This window comes from Coregonus clupeaformis, chromosome 15 (genome assembly GCF_020615455.1).
Source record: "Coregonus clupeaformis isolate EN_2021a chromosome 15, ASM2061545v1, whole genome shotgun sequence".
In the NCBI taxonomy this organism is placed as follows: domain Eukaryota; kingdom Metazoa; phylum Chordata; class Actinopteri; order Salmoniformes; family Salmonidae; genus Coregonus; species Coregonus clupeaformis.
Window position 1 is genome coordinate 638,576 of NC_059206.1, and position 24,730 is coordinate 663,305.

At 44.0% G+C, this 24,730-nt stretch overlaps 1 protein-coding gene across 2 annotated transcripts in view; it reads left to right on the forward strand.

Moving 5' to 3' along the window:
• Positions 1–23,198, forward strand: part of LOC121582168 (collagen alpha-1(XI) chain) — a 115,373-nt gene extending 92,175 nt beyond the window's left edge. Inside the window, exons 39-60 of one of the 2 annotated variants that reach the window (XM_041897793.2) lie at positions 501–554; positions 1,236–1,343; positions 1,662–1,769; positions 3,671–3,778; positions 4,017–4,124; positions 4,269–4,322; positions 5,918–6,025; positions 8,432–8,485; positions 8,881–8,988; positions 9,230–9,283; positions 9,434–9,487; positions 9,675–9,890; positions 10,360–10,413; positions 11,424–11,477; positions 11,884–11,991; positions 12,164–12,253; positions 12,424–12,477; positions 12,911–13,175; positions 13,637–13,749; positions 16,781–16,849; positions 19,839–20,072; positions 20,619–23,198. In XM_041897793.2, the coding sequence (XP_041753727.1) occupies positions 501–554; positions 1,236–1,343; positions 1,662–1,769; positions 3,671–3,778; positions 4,017–4,124; positions 4,269–4,322; positions 5,918–6,025; positions 8,432–8,485; positions 8,881–8,988; positions 9,230–9,283; positions 9,434–9,487; positions 9,675–9,890; positions 10,360–10,413; positions 11,424–11,477; positions 11,884–11,991; positions 12,164–12,253; positions 12,424–12,477; positions 12,911–13,175; positions 13,637–13,749; positions 16,781–16,849; positions 19,839–20,072; positions 20,619–20,765 (2,322 nt within the window). In that variant the 3' untranslated portion in view covers positions 20,766–23,198. Of the gene's footprint in view, positions 1–500; positions 555–1,235; positions 1,344–1,661; positions 1,770–3,670; positions 3,779–4,016; positions 4,125–4,268; positions 4,323–5,917; positions 6,026–8,431; positions 8,486–8,880; positions 8,989–9,229; positions 9,284–9,433; positions 9,488–9,674; positions 9,891–10,359; positions 10,414–11,423; positions 11,478–11,883; positions 11,992–12,163; positions 12,254–12,423; positions 12,478–12,910; positions 13,176–13,636; positions 13,750–16,780; positions 16,850–16,923; positions 16,993–19,838; positions 20,073–20,618 lie in introns of both variants that reach the window. The other variant, XM_041897794.2, reaches the window with a different exon arrangement.
• The last annotated feature ends 1,532 nt before the right edge of the window (positions 23,199–24,730 follow it).

Consider the following 24,730-nt stretch of genomic DNA (forward strand, 5'->3'; position numbering starts at 1 on the left):
TAAAATAATAATGTTTGTGTTAAAATGCCTATCCTGTGAAGTAGTCATGCGCGACATACGCCTAGGTTCCTGAAACAAGTCACATTTCTGTCTTATCTTTGGGATAAATAAGATTCAAATCAATCAGATTTATTTTAGAGCTAGCTGCCTTTCTTGTGTAAACATGAGGAGTTCACATAGGCTTTCATGATTACAGCTTCTTCCCCCAGTAGCCTGTATCCTCTCAGTCAGCACAGTTGGGGGATTCTGGGATAGATAGAGGGGGTCCGCCCCGGCGTTAAGGAAGGATGAGATGTACTGTGCTTCCATCACAGATTGTTTTCTAAAGGTTTGCTTCTCCCTCTTTCTCTCTCTCTCTCTCTCTCTCTCTCTCTCTCTCTCTCTCTCTCTCTCTCTCTCTCTCTCTCTCTCTCTCTCTCTCTCTCTCTCTCTCTCTCTCTCTCTCTCTCTCTCTCTCTCTCTCTCTCTCTCTCTCTCTCTCTCTCTCTCTCTCTCTACAGGGGGCTCACGGCCTGAAAGGGAGTGAAGGCCCCAACGGCCCACCTGGACCTGCTGTGAGTATGGATGATGAACACACATCCACCAACACCCTCTCTTCAACTTTCACACTCTCTATCAATAGTTGCCTCTCTATCACTCTATCATTATCTCTCTGTCTTTTTCTCTATTTCTCTCTCTTTCCCTCTTTTTATTTCGCACACACACTGCGAACGAGGTTTATAGCTAAGCTCATCAGTTGTATCAGCATGCATCACATAATGTTTTAATGATATTCATAGTTCATTCATTAGTTACGTGACATAGGTTCCACCTATTTAGTAGATTTGCCTGATGTTAAGATTCCACCCTAAGATATCAAAATATGTTATAAAAAAAGTACCTGCTGTAGACTAGTTCTCCATGGATTCCTTTACAGGTAAAAAGGTAGTACTGTAATAAGGGTAGTACTATAAAGGCAGAGCCATGTATTTAGATGGGGAATATAATGTCTACAGAGAGAATGATGATGTAATTACATGACACTACAACATTCTGTGGCAGCCATGTTTGTGCCCCATTAACAATAGATGAGGAATATTTAAACAATGCTATGTAACTAAAGTGGAATTAGAACAATATAAAAAATTCTTCAAATTCTTCAAATTGGCCCAACTTTCTAAATATATGGCTCTGAATAAAGATAGTACAAGACTTGTTAGTAGTGACCTGTACTGACCGTGTCTCTCTGTTTTTAGGGTTCCCCTGGTGAGCGTGGTCCTGCTGGCCCAGCCGGACCCACCGGTCTCCCTGGACGACCAGGACCTCAGGGACCCCCTGGACCCGCTGGAGAGAAGGGTGGACCGGTATGACCCAGTTCAGTTCAGCCTGGTTCTGTCCATGCTACTAGTTTTAACATAAACCCTGTTGTTAGGAAACAAACACGTTTCTCTCAGCTACTGTATATCTCAGCCTCCCCGTTTGAATCAACGTATTGTACAGGACAGTAGTGTTCGGGTCAATTCTATTCTAATTCAGTCAATTCAGGAAGTAAACGGTTAAACATCCTGAATTGACTGAATTAAAATGTAATTGATTTAAACCCTGCAGTTTAGTAAGTCTCCAGATGAGAGTTGTCTGGTAAATGAGTGGAATGAAATGTACTGTAATTTAATATGCTATAGGGTGAAAAAGGACCCCAAGGCCCCGCCGGTAGAGACGGTGTCCAGGGACCTGTTGGTCTGCCCGGCCCCGCTGGACCTCTCGGACCCCCAGGAGAGGATGGAGACAAGGTGGGTTGGCCCGCTGAGGGGAGAGTAGGATGCGTTTGTGTGTGTGTGTGTGTGTGTGTGTGTGTGCGTCCGTGCTTGTGAATGTATATAAAAGTGAACACTTTGTAGCTTAGATAAAAACTAAATCATGTCTATCACTCTCTGACTCACACACACAAACACACTCAACGTGATGACTTAGATCAAAGGGTGTTTGTCCTCTCTCATGACCCTCTCTCTCCTCAGGGGTGTTGACATGCGGTGTTGGCCCTGACTGACATGTCAGTCTTTCCAGCTGACAGATAGATGAACCCGTTATGTCGATCATTTGTACGTTTCAGATGGTAGAGAGGAGCTGCTATTAGTATGCAAACACACAGACAGGAGACACACTGAGACACACAGAGACACACTGAGACACACAGAGAGAGAGAAAGAGAAAGAGAAAGAGAAAGAGAAAGAGAAAGAGAAAGAGAAAGAGACAGAGAGAGAGAGAGAGAGAGAGAGAGAGAGAGAGAGAGAGAGAGAGAGAGAGAGAGAGAGAGAGAGAGATAGATAGAGAAACATTTGTGTGAAGATCAGCTGTAATTGAATATTTTATCCTTGGAGGAATGCTGCTTTAGTTGTTAACTTAGTCTCTTTCTCCTGGTGCTGGGGGACACAGGGAATACTGAGGTATTTGACATTCAGAAAGAGAGAGAGAGAGAGACACACACACAAAGAGGATCTCACTAACATTCACACAGTCTCATTACAAGGCCTTTCACACTCGGAGAGGATAACTTCCAAGGGCTTTATTAAGGGGAGTTAAGGAGAGTAGAATAATGTTGTTTCAGAAGCAATAACCATCCTCTGGGCTGGCTTAGGAAAAGTCTGACTCAATGTTTTCCCACCATTTCAAACACCTAGAGACTGCAAACGCATTTGAGTATGCATAACAGTGTGACGTTCTGGTGTTCTGATTTTGCAGTGCAAATGCAGTGCAAACAAGTTGTGAATGGAATCCGTGACAAGCTGCTAGTTAGATGACAAACCTTCTGGGATGTGGTCCTTTCTATCTCAGTTGGTAGAGCCTGGTGGAAGTGGTTTTGGAAAAAGGTGTCTGCTAAATGGCGTATATACAGTATATATTATATAATTATTTTATTATATTACATATACAGGTAATTGACAAAATAATGGAAACACTTGAGTAAATGAGGGATACAAAGTATATTGAAAGCAGGGGCTTCCACACAGGTGTGGTCCCTGAGTTAATTAAGCAATTAAGATCCCATCATGCTTAGGGTCATGTATAAAAATGCTGGGCAGGCCATTATTTTGGCTACCATGGCTATGCCCCCATAGGATGACAATGCCCCCATCCACAGGGCACGAGTGGTCACTGAATGGTTTGATGAGCATGAAAACTATGTAAACCATATGCCATGGCCGTCTCAGTCACCAGATCTCAACTCAATTGAACACTTATGGGAGATTCTGGAGTGGTGCCTGAGACAGCGTTTTTCACCACCATCAACAAAACACCAAATCATGGAATTTCTTGTGGCAGAATGGTGTCGCATCCCTCCAATAGAGTTCAAGACACTTGTAGAATCTATGCCAAGGTGCATTGAAGCTGTTCTGGCTCATGGTGGCCTAACGCCCTATTAAGACACTTTATATTGGTGTTTCCTTTATTTTGGCAGTGACCTGTACATTATATATTATGTGACTCCTAGTTCTGCCACTGTGTCACCGAATGATATTTGAAGGCGACAATGACATATACCCAACAAAAAGCCCTGAAACCTCTCTTATTTCCACGCCAAGCACTCACTCACATACAAATCTTAATTTAGCTGAACACTAGCTCAACAGGATTTAAGTGAGTTAACTCAACAGGAGTCATTGAGTTGTGTTGACTGTGTTTCTATCACCAGGGAGAGATTGGAGAGCCAGGTCAGAAGGGAGGCAAAGGAGACAAAGGAGAGCATGGTCCACCTGGTCCTACTGGTCCCCAAGGCCCGGTTGGAGCGCCTGGTCCTGCTGTAAGTATCCCACTGAACCGTTTCATCCTCCAGTTCATTGGATCTGGAGGCGGACACTTTATCTATGATGTCACTTTCTGTCCCTGCCACAGTCTCTTGACCTGGTCTATGCCACCGTTCAACCTCTAATTCTTCTCTCCCCCTCACTCTCTTACTTATATACATTATATCCCCTCCCTCTCTCTCTATCTCCTTCTATCTTTCTTTCTCTCCTCCTCTCTCTCTTTCGGGTGTGTAGGGAGCTGATGGAGAGCCCGGTCCCAGAGGTCAGCAGGGTCTGTTTGGCCAGAAGGGAGATGAAGGATCCAGAGGGTTCAATGGACCCCCAGGCCCAGTGGGACTGCAGGTCAGAACCAGAACCAGAACCAGGGACAGTCTATGTCTGTGTCCCAAATGGCACCCTATTCCCTATGTAGTGCACTACTTTTGACCAGGGTGCATAGGCCTCTGTTGTGATTGTTACTGACGTCATTATCTTGTCTGACTGCAGGGATTACCTGGTCCGGCCGGCGAGAAAGGAGAAACCGGAGATGTTGGTCAGATGGTAAGAGTTCCTACTATCCTCTTATGCAATATTGCTATAGAGTTGTATGAAATAGAGCAGAATTTAGTGTATTGTACATGGATTGTATACAATGAATTTAGCACTGTCAGATTCCTATATGTACAGTGCCTTCGGAAAGTACTCAGACCCCTTGACTTTTTCCAGATTTTGTTAAGTTACAGCCTTATTCTAAAATTGATTTTTTATATATTTGTTTATCATCAATCTACACACAATACCCCATAATGACAAAGAGAAAACAGGTTTTTAGAAATGTTGGCTAATTTATTCAACATAAAAAACAGAAATACCTTATTTACATAAGTATTCAGACCCTTTGCTATGAGACTTGAAATTGAGCTTAGGTGCATCCTGTTTCTATTGATCATCCTTGAGATGTTTCTGCAACTGTGGTAAATTCATTTGATTGGACATGATCTGGAAAGGCACACACCTGTCTATATAAGGTTCCACAGTTGACAGTGCATGTCAGAGCAAAAACCAAGCCATGAGGTCGAAGGAATTGTCGGAAGAGCTCAGAGACTCAGGGAGGTGACCAAGAACCCGATGGTCACTCTGACAGAGCTCTATAGTTCGTCTGTGGAGATGGGAGAACCTTCCAGAAGGACAACCATCTCTGCAGCACTCCACCAATCAGGCCTTTATGGTAGAGTGGCCAGACGGAATCCACTCCTCAGTAAAAGGCACATGACAGCCCGCTTGGAGTTTGGCAAAAGGCACCTAAAGACTCTCAGACCATGAGAAACAAGATTCTCTGGTCTGATGAAACCAAGATTGAACTCTTTGGCCTGAATGTCAAGCGTCACGTCTGGAGGAAACCTGGCACCAACCCTACGGTGAAGGATGGTGGTGGCAGCATCATGTTGTGGGGATGTGTTTCAGCGGCAGGGACTGGGAGACTAATCAGGTTCGTGGCAAAGATGAACGGAGCAAAGTACAGAGAGATCCTTGATGAAAACCTGCTCCAGAGTACTCAGGACCTCAGACTGGGGTGAAGATTCATCTTCCAACAGGACAACGACCCTAAGCACACAGCCAAGACAACGCAGGAGTGGCTTCGGGACAAATCTCTGACTGTCCTTGACTGGCCCAGCCAGAGCTCAGACTTGAACCTGATCGAACATCTCTGGAGAGACCTGAAAATAGCTGTGTAGCTGTGCTCCCTATCCAACCTGACAGCGCTTGAGAGGATCTGCAGAGAACAATGGGAGAAACTCCCCAAATACAGGTGTGCCAAGCTTGTAGCGTCATACCCAAGAAGACTCGATGCTGTAATCGCTGCCAAAGGTGCTTCAACAAAGTACTGAGTAAAGGGTCTGAATACTTATGTAAATGTGATATATTTTTTAATAAATTAGCAAAGATTTATAATAACCCTGTTTTTGCTTTGTCATTATGGCGTATTGTGTGTAGATTGGAAAAAACAATTTAATACATTTTAGAATACGGCTGTAACGTAACAAAATGTGGAAAAAGTCAAGGGGTCTGAATACTTTCCGAATACTGTATATGATTTATTCCTATGTGTATGTGATGACAGTAGACTCATCACTCCTTCTCTCCTACCCTCCTAGGGTCCTCCCGGTCCCCCTGGCCCCAGAGGCCCCTCCGGACCCCCAGGAGCTGACGGCCCTCAGGGACCACCTGGTGGTATTGGAAACCCCGGAGCTGTTGGAGAGAAGGTAAGGTCCACCTGTTAATACCCTTCACCTCAATGTAGAACCCACAGAAATACAATCCATGAATCCAAAATGGATTATATTTATATGGTAGAACCTTTCCATATTTTTCTGAAGCTTCCTACACTTGCCTTAGTCCTCTTGATCCCATTGGATGCATAGGCCCTAGGGCATCCACCATGGGTCTCCTAATCCACCATGACTCCTAATCCACCATGACTCCTAATCCACCATGGCTCTCCTATCCACCATGACTCCTAATCCACCATGACTCTCCTAATCCACCATGGGTCTCCTAATCCACCTTGGGTCTCCTAATCCACCATGGGTCTCCTAATCCACCATGGGTCTCCTAATCCACCATGGGTCTCCTAGTCCACCATGACTCTCCTAGTCCACCATGGGTTTCCTAATCCACCATGGGTCTCCGAGTCCACCATAGGTCTCCTATTACTTGGAGATCTACATAGCAGAGGACTCAGACAGTATTGAGGTACATAGTCGTTATGCATCTGTTCCTGCACATAAAATCCCCATAGTTTACAGCAGTCCAGAGTAGATGGCAACGTCTATTTACCTTGTTGCTGACCTCAGTGGTAGAAAGTGTCTCATCAATCAGAGTAACTGTGGTTTAAAGTACCAACAAGAGACAGATATGCTTACTGTGCAAGAGGTCCAATTGTCAGTTTGAGTTTCAGTACAACATATTTCAGATCACCACTCATCCTCTTTTCAAAGCTTTTGTCGTCATCAATATTTGATGCAGCTATTCAATAGATAATGTTTGAAATGGGAAAGGCTCATTTTCATTCTCAAGTGAGTGTGAGCGACACACACACACACACACACAGACACACAGCTTAATGGTAGTGTTGTCATCCTCAACAGTATTGTCGCTGGAGAGAGTAGGAGTGTGAATAAATATTAAAAACAGCTCTTACAAAATAATCCTTGGTGTTTCGCTCGCCGCCAGGGGCGGGCGGTCGGAGGTAGCTGTTTGATTATGAAAGCTTTGTCTTGGCAGCCGCCAGCCCCGCTGTCCACCACACGCTCTCAGCACTTTCTACTGCAATGATGGCGTGATTTGTTTTATCTGGTCCGTTGATGGAATGACCTTCGCCCTCTGAGAGTCTTTCCCCTGGGAGCACGCATCCATCCCTTCCTCAAACAAAAGCTTAGCTCACCACAATTACAATCCTCTCTCTGGCTAATCTAATCTGAGCTGATCTGGCAGCTTTTATAGCAGTGGTTAGGCTGAAACTTTTAGTCTCTTCCTTTCTCTCTGTCTTTCCCTGTATATCCCCATATATATCTCTCTCTCTCTCTCTCTCTCTCTCTCTCTCTCTCTCTCTCTCTCTCTCTCTCTCTCTCTCTCTCTCTCTCTCTCTCTCTCTCTCTCTCTCTCTCTCTCTCTCTCTCTCTCTCTCTCTCTCTCTCTCTCTCTCTCTCTCTCTCTCTCTCTCTCTCTCTCTCTCTCTCTTCCTGTTCTCAGCAGATTCACCCAGCTTCCCCCTGGCTGTTGTGAGCTGCCTGTTCTGACAGTAGGATGGAGTCAGGCCCTGGATGTGTTTCAAATAGCACCCTATTCCCTACAAAGTGCACTACTTTTGACCAGAACCCTGTGGGGCCTGGTCAAGAGTAATGCACTATATAGGGAATAGGGTGCCATTTGGTATGCAGCCCCTATGTAGAGTCAGGCTTCCCAGAGAGACACAGGGCTGTATAAAAAGCTTAGTACAGGAGAGAGAATCACTCATGCTTTTAAACAGGCCTCTCGCTCTGCTCTGCTCTCTCTGCTCTGCTGCCTGGAATGGATATCCTGACAGAAACAAAAGCACTTTGGGAAAGAGGCCAGATGCTCATTTAGGCTATGGATGGGTATGATAACCCAGAGTTAGGCCTATGTACGCTAAGCACAGCTTGTCTTGGCTCAGCTCTGTACAGTTCAATCCAAATACACCAGGCCAGGCAGTTTGCTGCCCTGTCTCTCCCAGACCAGGGTTAGATAAACATTGTCTCTAGGAACACGTGGCTGTCCACCGTTTATGTCCCAATGATTGATTGAGACGACAGGGCCTATGTGACAGTGAGTAACGACAGGGCCTGGAGCCTGAGCCCGCTACCCAATAAGACAGGCAGGGAGAGCGGGAGGGAGAGTGGAAGATGTATGGAGGAGACCAGGGAGGACCCAGAGGTCGCCTGTTCTCTGCCTGCTCCAGGCACAACTCTGACTGGCTGTGATGGATTGAAACCTCTGGTGTCATCTCTTTCATTCCCCAGGGGCGTCAGGACATTGGGTTTACTGTAAATATGATTTTTAGAGTTGTTTTGGTTCACTGCCGTTTCTGAAATTTTTTTATATTGTGTTCTATCTCTCTCTCTCTCTCTCTCTCTCTATTCCTTTCTCAGGGTGACTCAGGTGAAAACGGAGAGCCTGGTCTTCAGGGAGAACTTGGCGGACCTGTAAGAGAACCGACAGCACCTTCACACCACCATCATCATCCAACAGAACAACAGTTTCAACACAGCCCCACAACACCACACTACAACTCCCCATCACTGCCTCCATTGGAGAGAAGGAATTATTCTGCTGCAAATGCAATAACTTACCGATTCATATATTTATTATAACAAAACATCAGAATGAGGCTATTCCGCTTCACCATTACCTTAACAATAATTGAATCAATTCACAAAGTTGTTATTAAAACCATTATAGAGGAAAGCCGACCAACCACATGGAGTGTGTTAAGCACAGTTCTACTGGGCATTGACATGAACACATTATTGACACAGTAACACACTGTTGACACACTAACACACTGTTGACACACTAACACACTGCCCCACTGTCACAGGGCCCAAGAGGAGAGCGAGGAGAGAAGGGAGAGGCCGGTCCTGCAGGTTCTGCTGGACCCTCCGGCCCTAAAGGTCCCCCTGGAGATGACGGTCCTAAAGGAAGTCCTGTAAGTCCTGGTTACACTTCTCTGTAGAGTCACATATCACAGTTGATTGATTGATTGATTGATTGACTGATTGATTGCAGTTGTGTCCTGTTACTGCCATGTGAATGTATTCCAATGGATGTTGTGGATTTGCAATCAATTGTCAGTGGAAGGCAAAGTAAGATGTAGTCTCTTTATGTGTTAGTAAGTTCTCTCTAGAGTAATTCTAAATACTGAGCATTTTGTTGGATTTCATTTCCAGGGTCCAAGTGGTTTCCCTGGTGATCCTGGTCCCCCTGGCGAGATCGGACAAGCTGTAAGTCACTGAAATGTTACAATGATATTGTTTTGGCATCCAGTTACTGTAATGCTTTGGTACCTGTTGAAATTTAAAAAATCCCAAACTGTGCCCTATCCATTCAGTGTCATGCAACTTTTACAATGTCTCTCTTTCTCCTCCTGCCAGGGTCTAGACGGTCCTCCTGGTGACAAGGGAGACGACGGAGAGGCTGGTCAACCTGTGAGTCTCACCTAACGTATTACTACACCTGTTTAACGACAAACAAGCATTAACAAATGTAACATTTCTCATATCTGAAGATAACTACAGTAAAGATACAAGTGCTATAGAAGAGCTTTTATCACTAAGTCACTCATCTTCTTTTCTCTGATCATGTACTTTAACCTTATCCTTTCTCACCTTTTAGGGTTCTCCTGGACCCACTGGAGAGTCAGGTCCTTCTGGTCCACCAGGAAAGAGAGGCCCCCATGGTACAACTGGACCCGAGGGCAGGCAAGGAGAGAAGGGAGCCAAGGGAGAGTCTGGTCTGGAGGGCCCACAGGGCAAGACAGGCCCCGTTGGGCCTCAGGGAGCACCTGGCAAGCAAGGTTCTGAAGGTCTCAGAGGTATCCCTGGCCCAGTTGTAAGTACAACATTGTTTCATATTTTCAGTACTTTGTGTCATAGCTATTACAGTAACTAGGGCATTTCTACAACACTCATAGATTATTATAGTGACTGATCTACAAAAGCCATTTCTAAATCACACAATAAGCGTAAGGGAATCATACCAATAGTAAGGTGGGTGCTTACATTTGTCCTATTTCACACATGTATAAGTGTGTATTGGAAATGTGTTTTTTGCATATCCCCCTGAGAGTGTAGTTACAGCCACAGTCTGCCATTATCAACAGTGACCCTGGAGCAATTAGGGTTAAGTGCCTTGCCCAATGGCACATCAACAGATTTTTCACCTTGTCGGCTGGGGGATTCGAACCAGTGACCTTTCAGTTACTGGCCCAATGCTCTAACAGCTAGGCTACCTGCCAACCTTACATTGTATGTGAAGATCTGTCGGTTAAAGCATTGACTTGTATCTTGTTTCCATGCAGGGGGAACAAGGTCTTCCAGGTTCCTCAGGCCCAGACGGACCCCCTGGACCCATGGTGAGACAACTAACCTCTGACCCCTAACCCCTTACCCGTAAACCCGGGTCATTGGATGTCACAGGATTCACAGTACCTTGTCTTATTGGGTCAGACGTGTAATGTTATATGTCCTCCCTCTCTTTTACTCTACCTCTTTACTTCTCTACCCCCTTCCATCCCTCTCTACTTCTCTACCCCCTTCCTTCCATCCCTCTCTACTTCTCTACCCCCTTCCTTCCATCCCTCTTTACTTCTCTACCCCCTTCCTTCCATCCCTCTTTACTTCTCTACCCCCTTCCATCCCTCTCTACTTCTCTACCCCCCTTCCTTCCATCCCTCTTTACTTCTCTACCCCCTTCCTTCCATCCCTCTTTACTTCTCTACCCCCTTCCTTCCATCCCTCTCTACTTCTCTACCCCCTTCCTTCCATCCCTCTTTACTTCTCTACCCCCTTCCATCCCTCTTTACTTCTCTACCCCCTTCCTTCCATCCCTCTCTACTTCTCTACCCCCTTCCTTCCATCCCTCTTTACTTCTCTACCCCCTTCCTTCCATCCCTCTTTACTTCTCTACCCCCTTCCATCCCTCTCTACTTCTCTACCCCCTTCCTTCCATCCCTCTCTACTTCTCTACCCCCTTCCTTCCATCCCTCTCTACTTCTCTACCCCCTTCCTTCCATCCATCTTTACTTCTCTACCCCCTTCCTTCCATCCATCTTTACTTCTCTACCCCCTTCCTTCCATCCCTCTTTACTTCTCTACCCCCTTCCTTCCATCCCTCTTTACTTCTCTACCCCCTTCCATCCCTCTCTACTTCTCTACCCCCTTCCTTCCATCCCTCTTTACTTCTCTACCCCCTTCCATCCCTCTCTACTTCTCTACCCCCTTCCTTCCATCCCTCTCCGCTACAACTCTCCCAAATTATTTCCATCTCTCTCTCTCTCTCTCTCTCTCTCTCTCTCTCTCTCTCTCTCTCTCTCTCTCTCTCTCTCTCTCTCTCTCTCTCTCTCTCTCTCTCTCTCTCTCACAGGGTCCTCCAGGATTACCAGGTTTGAAGGGAGACTCTGGCATTAAGGGAGAAAAGGTAAATCCCACCCCCTTGTTTCAGTAGGTTATTGACAACATGTAGTATACTGTAAATATTACAGTCAAATATTGACATACATGTTGCATGCATGGCTAAAAGTTACATACTGTATTGATCTTCTTCCATTGCTAATGATGTTGATGTCTAATATTCTATACAGATATACGTGCAATCTTTCGATAGAGATACTGTATATTCCATACTGTACACATTCAAGTGAATCATAACTGACTGCTCAGTGTTCAAACCTATTGATTATGTATCTGGTATTAGCCCCAGGGTAGTGAGTCATCCCACTAATGATATACGAAGAGAGATTGATTGACAGGCAGATCGATGTGAGTAATTAAATGTTTGATTGATTATTGATGCATGTTTTGATCTGTGTTTCTCCTCTCCTCAGGGCCACCCTGGTCTAATTGGTCTGATCGGGCCCCCAGGAGAGCAGGGAGAGAAGGGTGACAGAGGTCTGCCAGGCCCCCAGGGGACATCAGGACCCAAAGGAGACAATGTGAGCAGACCTACAACTGTTGTTTACATGATTATTGAGCGATGTTTACCTAATAAAAAGTGACATGTTGTGGTTTGGTCTGATAATACAGTTGATCATATCAAGTCAACACAGTTAAGTGTGGTTTGATCCCCCTCTCTTCTCTTCTTCCTGTCTAATTTTCTCCCTCCAGGGTATTGCTGGCCCCTCAGGTCCTCTTGGTCCCCTGGGACCTCCAGGATTACCAGGTCCTCCTGGTCCTAAAGGAGCTAAGGGGTCATCGGTAAGCGTCCCCACAAACTACCATGCCCCTGTCTACCATGTCCTACTGTCCCCTCAAAATCATGTCCCACTGTCCATAGAAGTTGTGTATATGACCTTATAAAGTCTAAACCATGTCCTACTGTCAATAGAGGCTGTGTGTATGATGCTGTTCTGTTCTGTCTTCCTCAGGGTCAAACTGGTCCCAAGGGAGAGACTGGTGTTCCTGGACAACCTGGGCCTCCTGTAAGTTATCTTCATGATTGTGTGATGTCATTACATGTTGTTGTTTTGTAGTTTTACTGCATGTTTTACTATACATAAACTATACGTACTGTATAATGATTAGTTAAGTAAACAAAATTATACTACGTGAAGATTAATAATAGAATACCCTTGACTAAAGCATCTCTCTCCCATTTCTCTCCCTCTCTTCCCCTCCCCCTCTCCTCTCCCCCCTCTCTCATTCTCCCCCTCTCCCCTCTCCTTTCCCCGTCTCCTCACCTCTTCCTCTCCCCCTCACGTCCTCCACCTCTTCCCCTCTTTCCCCCTCTCCTTTCTCCGCCTCCTCCTCACCTCCTCCCCCTCTTCTATCCTCATCTCTTCCCCTCCTCCTTCCCCCCCCTCTACTTTCCCTGTCTCCTCCTTTCCCCCTCTCTCTCCTTCTCCACCCCCATAGGGTCCTCCTGGGGACGTCATCCACCCACTGCCCATGCAGTCAAGCCCCAAGCGGAGCCGCAGGAACATTGATGCCAGCCAGATGATGGATGAGGCCAATGCAGATGCCAACTACAAGGACTACGACGATGGTATGGAGGAGATCTTCGGATCCCTCAACTCCCTCAAGCTGGAGATCGAGCAGATGAAGCACCCGCTGGGAACACAGGGCAACCCCGCCCGCACCTGCAAGGACCTGCAGCTATGCCACCCCGACTTCCCCGATGGTGGGCATCGATTTGAGATCTGAAATGCTAAATCTGACGTTCTCAAGTCTTACTAAGTTTGGTGCTGAAGCCCCGGAATAATCTTGTTTGAAACTTGTTTGGAAAAGGTGGCTGGTGCTAGCCATCTTTTTCATACAGGTGGGGCTATTTTATACAGGTCAAAGTCAATATTAAGGGCCAAGTGTCACTACTATAATGGATTTAAATGTGATAGAGAAATAGGATTATAAATATGATTGGTATTTGATGATATTGCCTGTCATTGAGTGTAAGTGGGGTGTAGAATAGTCTCTCTCCTTGGAATGCTAAATCATGCTAATTTAAACATTGAATGATCTCTGATGAAAAGGTTTCTAATTGTTAAGGTTCCCTCCTTCCTCTCTCCTTCCCTCTTTCTTTTCCTCTTCCCCATTTTCTCCCTTCCGCCTTCCCTCCCTCCCTCCATTTCTTGTCATTTTCAGGTGAATACTGGATCGACCCCAACCAGGGTTGCTCAAGGGACTCGTTCAAGGTTTACTGCAACTTCACAGCAGGAGGAGAGAGCTGCATCTACCCTGATAAGAAGTCTGAAGGGGTAAGTCATGGCGCTTTTACACACACAACTGGTAAAATTGTCAGATTTTGAGAGCCAATGATAGAAATTCAGTGGGAGAAAATGCTTAAAATAAATGCTTAAAAACTGTAACCGTACACATTCGAGAAGTTTTGGTGGATATAATGAGGGAAATATTTACAAAATATTAAAATTCATCATGCCTGCATGGTATGGTGATATTTATGGTTGATTAAAAAAGTGTGTATAAAACAATCTGTCTACATTGTTCTGTCAAGTGTCAACTGTTCCCCATTTGATTGACAGGTTAAATAACTCTGACTGTATGATGCAGATAAGTTCATATTTATTTATTCTTCCCTGGCCCCAGGCAAAGTACTATGCATATAAATCATATATACCTCTCTCCTGACAATACTGCATAATCACATAACACTCATGTATGTAAGATTCATGCATCACTGTTCGTTTACTTGTATGAGTGTAATACCCAGGGTCCTCCAAGCCCCGAGGGGGCAGCAGCTTCATGTAAGACGTTTGGTGTTACACACTACTGACATGTCAAAGAATATATTTGGGGCAGTCCCTCACTGTCAACAGAGAGTCAACGATTCCCTTGCACACGCATGTACATGCATGCATACACATGAACACACACACACACAGTTCTGCCGTACTATCCTCCAGCTAAGTGTCAGCGGCCTAGTGTCGTGCCTGGCCCAGTCACCTGTAATAGGTTATGGCAGGTGACAGGCACCCAGAGAGGATTCTGCTGCTGGTTGGTTATACATGGTGGAGTGGAGAGGAGAGGAGAGGAGGTGTGCGCACACACACACACACACACACACACACACACACACATCCCTCCCTGCTAGCCTGGGACACTGTATCCCAAGTCTACCAATCATGAGTTATGCAGAGGAGAGGATAGAGGAGAGGAGATAGATAGGTGAAGGACAGGAGAGAAAAGGAAGAGTTAGAAGTAGAAGGTATCAGTTGTCTCCTACAGTAGATGGGATCAGTTCTAGGGTATCAGTTGTCTCCTCCAGTAGAAGGGATCAGTTCTAGGGTATCAGTTGTCTCCTCCAGGAGAAGGGATCAGTTCTAGGGTATCAGTTGTCTCCTCCAGGAGAAGGGATCAGTTCTAGGGTATCAGTTGTCTCCTCCAGTAGAAGGGATCAGTTCTAGGGTATCAGTTGTCTCCTCCAGTAGAAGGGATCAGTTATAGGGTATCAGTTGTCTCCTACAGTAGATGGGATCAGTTCTAGGGTATCAGTTGTCTCCTCCAGGAGAAGGGATCAGTTCTAGGGTATCAGTTGTCTCCTCCAGGAGAAGGGATCAGTTCTAGGGTATCAGTTGTCTCCTACAGTAGATGGGATCAGTTCTAGGGTATCAGTTGTCTCCTCCAGTAGAAGGGATCCGTTCTAGGGTATCAGTTGTCTCCTCCAGGAGAAGGGATCAGTTCTAGGGTATCAGTTGTCTCCTCCAGGAGAAGGGATCAGTTCTAGGGTATCAGTTGTCTCCTCCAGTAGAAGGGATCAGTTCTAGGGTATCAGTTGTCTCCTCCAGTAGAAGGGATCAGTTATAGGGTATCAGTTGTCTCCTACAGTAGATGGGATCAGTTCTAGGGTATCAGTTGTCTCCTCCAGGAGAAGGGATCAGTTCTAGGGTATCAGTTGTCTCCTCCAGGAGAAGGGATCAGTTCTAGGGTATCAGTTGACTCCTCCAGTAGAAGGGATCAGTTCTAGGGTATCAGTTGTGTCCTCCAGTAGAGGGGATCAATTCTAGGGTATCAGTTGTCTCCTCCAGTAGAAGGGATCAGTTCTAGGGTATCAGTTGTCTCCTTCAGTAGAAGGGATCAGTTCTAGGGTATCAGTTGTCTCCTCCAGTAGAAGGGATCAGTTCTAGGGTATCAGTTATCTCCTCCAGTGGGGTCCCCTGCTGCTCACTCCACTCATGCTAGGAGAGCTGAAAGTGCCTTTCAAGACAGCAGGGTGTGTTTAATGTATGCTGTCTCCCAGCGCTAATTGATCTCTAGCTGAACATTCGTTAACACATTAAGGCATTGATGACAAGCCCTGTATAAACCTTGTATCCGACTCATCTAGCTCATTACTGAAGTATAATAATATTCAGAATATTATCACACTGGAGTACCACTGGCCATTAATGTGATAGATCTTAATGGGTAGATCTTCAGCTAAAGCTGAATAGAATTTAAATGAAAAAATATATATATGTTTACTTCTCGATGGCTATACAGCAGACTCTTAACAGCTTTTTAATTGAAAAGTGACTTCTTGTTGGCTATGCAGCAAAAGCTTAACTAGTTTTAAATGAAAACCAGAAAAACAAAGCGACTTGTCTTTACCTACAGTATACAGCAGAAGCTTAAATGAACACCATAAAACCATAGTCACTGCTATATTGGTATAGAGCTGCATTAGAACTACCAATAAGTATCTTAGTTTTTCCCCATTCTGCTCTATACCAATATAGTAGTGACTATGGTCCTCTGTAGCTCAGCTGGTAGAGCACGGCGCTTGTAACGCCAAGGTAGTGGGTTCGATCCCCGGGACCACCCATACACAAAAAAAATGAATGCACGCACGACTGTAAGTCGCTTTGGATAAAAGCGTCTGCTAAATGGCATATTATTATGGTGTTCATTTAAGCTTCTGGTCAAAAGCAGTGCACTGTATAAGGAATAGGGTGCCATTTAGTATTCATACAACATCTCTTAATGAATCACTGTGTACTCATTAATATTTGATCAGTAATTAGCTGCCAGCCAATGTTTATACAAAATGTGATAATGGCTTGCTAAGGTATTTTACACTGTCCCGAGCTGTTCGGTGTCACACAATACTACTGCAGGTCTCTCAGACGCCACAGATGGACCAAGGGAGGGAGGGAGGGTTTAGAGGGGAAGAACGAGGGATGAAGTTGTTCTTTCTTTCAGGAGGCTGTTCTTACTGTTTTTCTTTCTTTAACCTTCATTTTTTGTCCTCCTCCTCCTCTTCCCCCCTGTTTCGCTCTATCCGTACCCCAGACTAGGCTCACCTCCTGGGTAAAGGAGATCCCTGGCTCCTGGTTCAGTGAATTCAAACGTGGTAAACTGGTAAGCCCCCCTGACGCCCCCCTTCCCCCCGTCCCCTTCCCTTTTTCCTGAACGGCTCATCTCATATTTTACAGAGCAAAATGGCAAAATGGCCCAAAGACACCCCAGGCTCTTGGTATAGTCGCTACAAGCGAGGTTCTCTGGTAAGTGGCACGCCCACAGGTCTCTGGAGGCCCAGCTAGGGTGACTCCTGGCTGGGTCTCTGTGGGCCTGAGGGCCCTGCATGGTTCTAGGTTCTGGTTCTGGTCAGTACTGGTTCTGCATGGTTCCTGTACTGGTTGGCACTGGTCTTTGACTGGCACTCTGGCTTGTGGTTGTGGCGACACTGCTCTGCATGGTTCAGCACGATCAAGCTCAGCTCAGCACACCTTCAGTAAGACATACTGCAGTAGGTGAAGTCTCTTCCTTCCAGAATAGAGGGAGACATAGTTGGTGGAACAGACAGACTGGCAGACATACTTTACCATGGCAACTAGTAGTTGAAGAAGTTAAAGACACGTTTCCATTGAAGTTCAATACAAAAAGGTAAGTGTAGTACAAAAAGTCATAGAATTGAGTAAATCATAGTGTGTTGGCACTGAATGTTGCCATGGGAAAGTATGAGTGTAAATGCATCCACTCAACCTGCCTCTCTCTGAAGTTGGAGAGCATCACCTAGAAGTGACTGAGTGCCTCTCACAGTTAGACACACATTTCTATTTAAACACAGTTACAACAACTACTCCTATTGCCCTCAGCATTTCCAGCTGACTCATAGATACTCTTACTGTACAGATACCTATTCATAAATCATGTGAAAGCTAGTCACAGGAGAGTGATTGGGCACCATTTTGTTCCTGCTACACTCATTTCACACATTCACCTTCTCATTCACTCACATCAGGATTACGGTAGGTAACAATACTGATTCAATGTGAACAGTCAAAGGTCAGGCACTCAGTCACATTCCCAGGGGCTTCTGGGTACACCCAATTTTGACTTGCGGCTGCGATGAAGAGGTAATGTTTCCATGGCGATGTAGGGCTGTTTCTACACACTGGTTCTGCGGGGCAGAGCGGGGATGAGGGAGGGAGGGGAGGAACAGACAGAAGCAGGGGAGGATCTACCTAGCCTTTCTGAGTACCTGGACACTCACAGGGGTGAGGGGTACTACTCCCTTTAGGAGCCACTGATTGACAGACAGACAGACAGACACTGTTACTTGGACATAATGGATATAGTTATCATCTTTTATGAGCCCAAATTCCTATCTGATGATGGTGTGGCCAACTGATGATGGTGTGGCCAACCAAATTCCTATCTGATGATGGTGTGGCCAACTTGTGGGTACCTGAAAATACAGTACAACAGATTTGATTGGCTTCCCTCTAATAGTAATCTGTAATGTCCATTAATGTCCAGGTTGAGTCGTGTGTGTGTGTGTGTGTGTGTGTGTGTGTGTGTGTGTGTGTGTGTGTGTGTGTGTGTGTGTGTGTGTGTGTGTGTGTGTGTGTGTGTGTGTGTGTGTGAGAATGTATCTATACACGCACACACATTAGTGGCTCTCTGCTTCGACTGCATGGCATGGGCATTGCATGCGCTTGGCTCTTGGTCTGAGTCAGTCCTGTTTGTCTGAAAGAAGAAGAGAACCCTGTGGAACTGATGGTGGAACACTGCTGGTTGGTATGGAAACGGATCTCCAGCGTAAAATAGCATCACACCAAAGACTGATGTTCACACATGGACGGGTCATCAGGCATGATTAGTAATCATTAGAGACTAACTACATTAGTATAATAGAACACATGTTGGTTTAGTATTCACTTTAACAAGGCAAATTAGGCTAATTCTAAATTGCGGAAACCGATTAAACCATTATTATTTTTCATTTATACAATTATGTTTTACATTTACTAATGGGCTCGTATCAAAACAATACATTTCCAGAATTTCTTAATTAAAGCTAAAGTGTTCAATTACGGTTAGCTCCTCGATTGAGAGTATTCGTCGCTTGTACATTGCTAGGTGGAATGCTATTCCTACAGAACCATTGTAGTCTTTCAGCAGAGAATAAGCCAGTCAATATCTAAGGCCCCAGAGCCTGTAGATTAAAGCTCCTGTAGTTACCCCTGTCTGCCTTACTGTTTCTCAGACATGAGCTTGCTCAGAGAGACCCAGACAGACAGACAGACAGACCGACCTCATAATATAGCAAGCCTCTCCATCTCTCCCAAAGCTGGTTGATGACAGCCTAGATATTTCACTCTAAAGGACCTAGCCAGAACACCTCTGATATATCCCCCCGCCTGATTTGTCGTCTGAGGAATCGGAATTGTATCCTACTCACGTAGCGCCACCGTGAATTATGGGTAATGAAGCTTAGCATACCCTCTGGAGACGAGCCGGCCACCGTTGATCTTCTTACCTACAACCCCCCTCTCTCCCTGGTGCTGCAGTGACTGATGGGACAAACCCATGTCGCGGCGCACTGCGCCCACCGATTGACATGCCATAATTCTGTCAAAGCAGCCGTTGCGCCAGAGAGAGAGGTGAGGAATGCTGACATGTTTGAGTGACGGTGTGTCATTGCACTGAGTCCGCCACGATGCTGCATATACCTACAGTCTGCTGTCTGCGAAACACTCCGTCTAACATCACATGAAATCGTATCCCCACGACGACATTACTAGGTGTCAGAATTAGAATTCACAGATAAAAGTGAGAAACCCTCCCGAGACACCACAGTACATGAGAACGGTGTGATGTGTAGATTTGAGTGTTCTTGGTAGAGAACACACAGTAAAGCAATGTTGTGTCTGAAATGGCACCCTATTCTTTAAATAGTGTACTACTTTTCACCAGAGCACTGCTCAAAAGTAGTGCACTATTTAGGGAATAGGGTGCCATTTCAGATGCACCCAAATATGTATAGTATGTATGTATAGTGTCTGTATTAGTCGACAGTGTCTGTTCCGGCCGAGACCCTATATCCCCTTTCCTCCCTGTCTAGCTCTCGTATGTGGACGCTGAGGGAAACCCCATTGGTGTGGTCCAGATGACCTTCCTGCGTCTGCTGAGTGCGGCCGCCCGCCAGAACCTCACCTACAACTGCTACCAGTCGGTGGCCTGGCACGACCAGGACGGGGACTCGTACGACAAGGCCATCCGCTTCCTGGGGTCCAACGACGAGGAGATGTCCTACGATAACAACCCCTACATCAGAGCCGTGGTGGACGGCTGTGCGGTGAGTGGATGGAAGGGTGGGGGAAAGTGTGTGTAACGGGTGGAAGAGTGTGTGTGTAAGGGCATAGGTGTGTGTGCAGTGATTTGCTGGTCATGTGTATAACGGCATGTGTGTTTTGTGTGTCTGTGTGGGGAGTGAATTGTGTGTCTATGTGGGGTGGGGGGAGTGAATTGTGTGTCTGTGTGGGGTGGGGGGAGTGAATTGTGTGTCTGTGTGGGGTGGGGGGAGTGAATTGTGTGTCTGTGTGGGGTGGGAGGAGTGAATTGTGTGTTTGTGTGGGATGGGGGGAGTGAATTCTATGTTTGTGTGGGGTGGGGGGAGTGAATTGTGTGTTTGTGTGGGGTGTGGGGAGTGAATTGTGTGTTTGTGTGCGACTGTGTGTGGTTTAGAAAGAGGTATGATTAATGTGAATAGTAAGCCTCTACACAGTTTCCTGTTTGTTTAAATGATTTAAGATTTGATGTAAAAAAATAAACTCTACTGTATATAGAGGTCGAAGTACAGTAGCACTTTCTCACTATGTCTCTCCCGCTCTCTGTTTTTCAGCTGAAAAAGGGCTATGAAAAGACAGTACTGGAGATCAACACACCAAAGGTGGAACAGGTGCCTTTTGTTGACATCATGTTCAACGATTTCGGCGGAGCTACGCAGAAGTTTGGATTCGAAGTGGGTCCTGTCTGTTTCATCGGCTAAGACTGTTTACTGAACAAAATGGAGAAAATAAAAAGCATCTTTGTTTTCTCAGAAACAAAACACATGAATAGGACAATTTGTATTTGTGTAAAACATTCTGTGTCCAAAAGCAACAAGTATGAATAAAATACACAAAAATCAAGATGAGAATACTACAATAAATTTCTAGAGGATTTGATGTCAAAAAAAAAAAAAGAGCAACCTTGTAACCTCAGTGTGCCTTCTCCATCACATGAATAAGTCAGATACCACCGACCCCTATCTTCACCACTGACCCCTATCACCGATCCCAGCGCACTTGATGTAGATCCAGTCTGGTTGTCCAATGCACCGGAGGCAAACCTTTACCTGCTACTCCACTGGTTTCAGAAGGTTGCCATGGACTCCATCCCATGTGGCAGGTTGCTTCTTTGTTTGTTTTTTATCGGTTTTTGTCATTGTTGTTTTTTGTCTCCCTCTCAATTCCCACTTTGAATATTTTATTCATTAGTTCATTCATTCGCTCATTCATTCATTTTGGAAGCTTTGTTTTGTGCATAATTGTCTCCCCATTCTTCTGAATGGAACTTATATATATAAATATTTTTTGTATGTTTGTAAGTACTTTCTGTATATTTTTCCTAGTAATGTTTATTGTTTCTGGCTTCAAAACATGCATGTGACCTTTTAAGACATGAGGTAAGAGATGATGGTCATTGGAATACATCAAATTTGCAGATACTAGAGTAAGGAATTGGACGTGTAAATTGGAGAATAGATGAGGAGTGCTTGTCTTGTTGCTGGGTGTGAAGAACACCTTATTGTAATTTAAGAACCGAATGAAAATAAAATATGGAAATAATACTCTGCGCTAGTATGTGAGAGTTGATTAGCATAAAATAAAATGTGTCAAGAAAAAAACGACAAAAAACATTCCTCCTCTTGTGTCCTCTATTTTGGGTGCATTTGGAGATTTTATTAACTTAATAAACAACTTTGATATTTTTTTCTTCAATACTTCCATATTTCTACTCTATCAAACTATATATGCAACGGGAGATGTCACTTTTCAATGAAACACAAGAAATCAAGACTTAGGTGCTATTTTCTCTCCTGTGGTGCTATGATATTTTCAAGTTTGTTGTTATTTTGAAAGTACAGTAAACTGTTGGTGGTGATGTTAACCTGTCACCATGACTACCCTGTCTGTCCCTGACCCTCTTAGCCCCTAACCTCTGACACAACATCTTCGCTACATTCTTATTTATGTCCAGGGGCGTTTTAATGCATGCCAGTTTGCTTCATATTCATTCATAGATCAATGCAGTATTTTATTTTATGTATTTCTCTGCTTCCAAGGCCCACTTAGTAAAAACTAACAGCGTCTAATCAAACTGCAACTTACTTGGAATGTGATAATAGAAATAAGATTGTACTCAGTTGCCGAATGTGGTGCTAATTTATCTAACTTTCTTAGATGTCTTAAAAAAAAAAAGAAAACGGTAGAAGCGATGCTGCAATGCTTGCATATCATGGTTCCAAGACTTGGAGCAATTTGCGAATGGATCTCAGTGATTGGTGTTATGTGCAATGGATCATCTTTTTTCACTTCGCCAAGCTTTTTCCTGCTTTCCTTTTTCGGGGTTGGGGGTGAAGGTGACTGGTTTGGAAGGGGTACGGAGTGTCTTCCCCGTTGAGTATTCCAAAGCACATGGCCGAGGAACAGTTTGGAGTTTTGGTACCTGAAACCATTAACTTTCTTACCAAAGGCTTTCTTTTTATATTGCTTTAAGTTCCTACAGGGCCAAGAATCCACTACGTATTTTGGTATCCACTATTTGAAAATGTGGCAGAATTGTCAATGATGATTAAAATCAGATGAATCATGTACAAGTCCAAAAAATATATTAAAAAAGTTGTTTTGAACGATATCAGATAAGCCCGCTTATAGGTAGAAAATCCAGATGCAAAGCTTGTTTTTGTATTGTTGTTTGGGGTCTTCTGATTTAACTGTTGGTTTATTTTCTTTAGCCCTAGTTATCCCCTTTGTACAAACTATGCACTCTGCCTGCTTTTGACCACTACAGCATCTACCACAGACATTTTTACTGTCCTGCATAAGTAGCTAGTTTTTTGTTATGTTTTTAGTTTTTACCTTCTAGATATGTGACTTGAACCATTTATGTTAAGATAGCTCAATACACTTATTGATCATCAGTTTTTAATGTTCATTTCGATGAAGCACGCCAAATTTAACGTTAGCTCTCAATAAAAGAACAAAACATTTTTGTAAATTTTCAGAACCAGCAGTAATGCTGCCAATCATTTTTTATTTTTTTTTATTTTATTGTTTTACGTTTGTCTGTTTGTTAGTTTTTATGGTCTTGTCAAACCTGTGTAAGAGAGGATAGAAGATATATTGGTTTTTATGTCAATAAATTCAAGTTTACTGTGGCCACCCACTCTTGTATGTCTTTTGAAGCATTAAAACCTATCTGTATGCATGAAATTGTAAGGTTTTTTTCTCTTGTTTTTATACTTTATAATGACATGATCTCCAACCCACCTTTTATTAATAAAATAGATAGAATGCTAAATTTCATATGATAAAATTGAAAACGGTCATGTCCATAATTGTGAAGTGGAGAGAGAATGGTGATATTGTAACTCTCTACCCACAGCCAATGTTAATTTGTAGTATATTTATTGTATTATTTAAAAATAAATGTAAATTGATACCGTAGTATTACTGGAAGGCGCCCTCTTTATCTCGGAAACAGAATTATTTATCGTTAAATGGTTTTCAGTCACAATTTGCAGTTTTTCTAAATTAAATATTACTGCAACTCCCCTAAACACTGGTGTTATGGTATCCTACCTTGATCCAAAAATCCACCATCAATGAGATGTGGACAAAAATATGTTTTATTCATTTTTCTCATTCTTTTATAGACTGTTGGAAGACTATCATACCTAAACATTAAACGTTAAAAAAGTGAAGTTTAATATATATATATTTTTTCATAGTTATAGAATCCACAGTTAGAATATGATCTTGCGAAGCAAAACATGTTTATAGTAAGTGAAGTTACATCATTTCTAAAATCCTTCTTCTGGCATCCTGATTACGACTGAAAATCGTTGCTGTCTTAATGTGTTTTACCACCTCCACCCCTCATTAGAATAAATGTGCATGCAGTGCCTTTTGAAAGTATTCATACCCCTTGACTTAGTCCACATTTTGTTGTGTTACAGCCTGAATACAAAATTTATAAAATATATTTGTTTCTCACCCATCTACATACAATTCCCCGTAACAACAAACTGAATTGTCTTTTTTTAAATGTTTGCACATTTATTGAAAATTAAATACAGCAATATCTCATTTACACAAGTATTCACACCCCTCAGTCAATACATATTAGAATCACCTTTGGCAGCGATTATACAGTGGCTTGCGAAAGTATTCAACCCCCTTGGCATTTTTCCTATTTTGTTGCCTTACAACCTGGAATTAAAATGGATTGTTTGGGGGTTTGTATCATTTGATTTACACAACATGCCTACAACTTTGAAGATGCAAAATAATTTTTTTTGTGAAACAAACAAGAAATAAGAAAACAAAACAGAAAACTTGAGCGTGCATAACCATTCATCCCCCCAAAGTCAATACTTTGTAGAGACACCTTTTGCAGCAATTATAGCTGCAAGTCTCTTGGGGTATGTCTCTATAAGCTTGGCACATTCAGCCACTGGGATTTCTGCCCATTCTTGAAGGCAAAACTGCTCCAGCTTCTTCAAGTTGGATGGGTTCTGCTGGTGTACAGCAATCTTTAAGTCATACCAAAGATTCTCAATTGGATTGAGGTCTGGGCTTTGACTAGGCCATTCCAAGACATGTAAATGTTTCCCCTTAAACCACTCAAGTGTTGCTTTAGCAGTATGCTTAGGGTCATTGTCCTGCTGGAAGGTGAACCTCCGTCCCA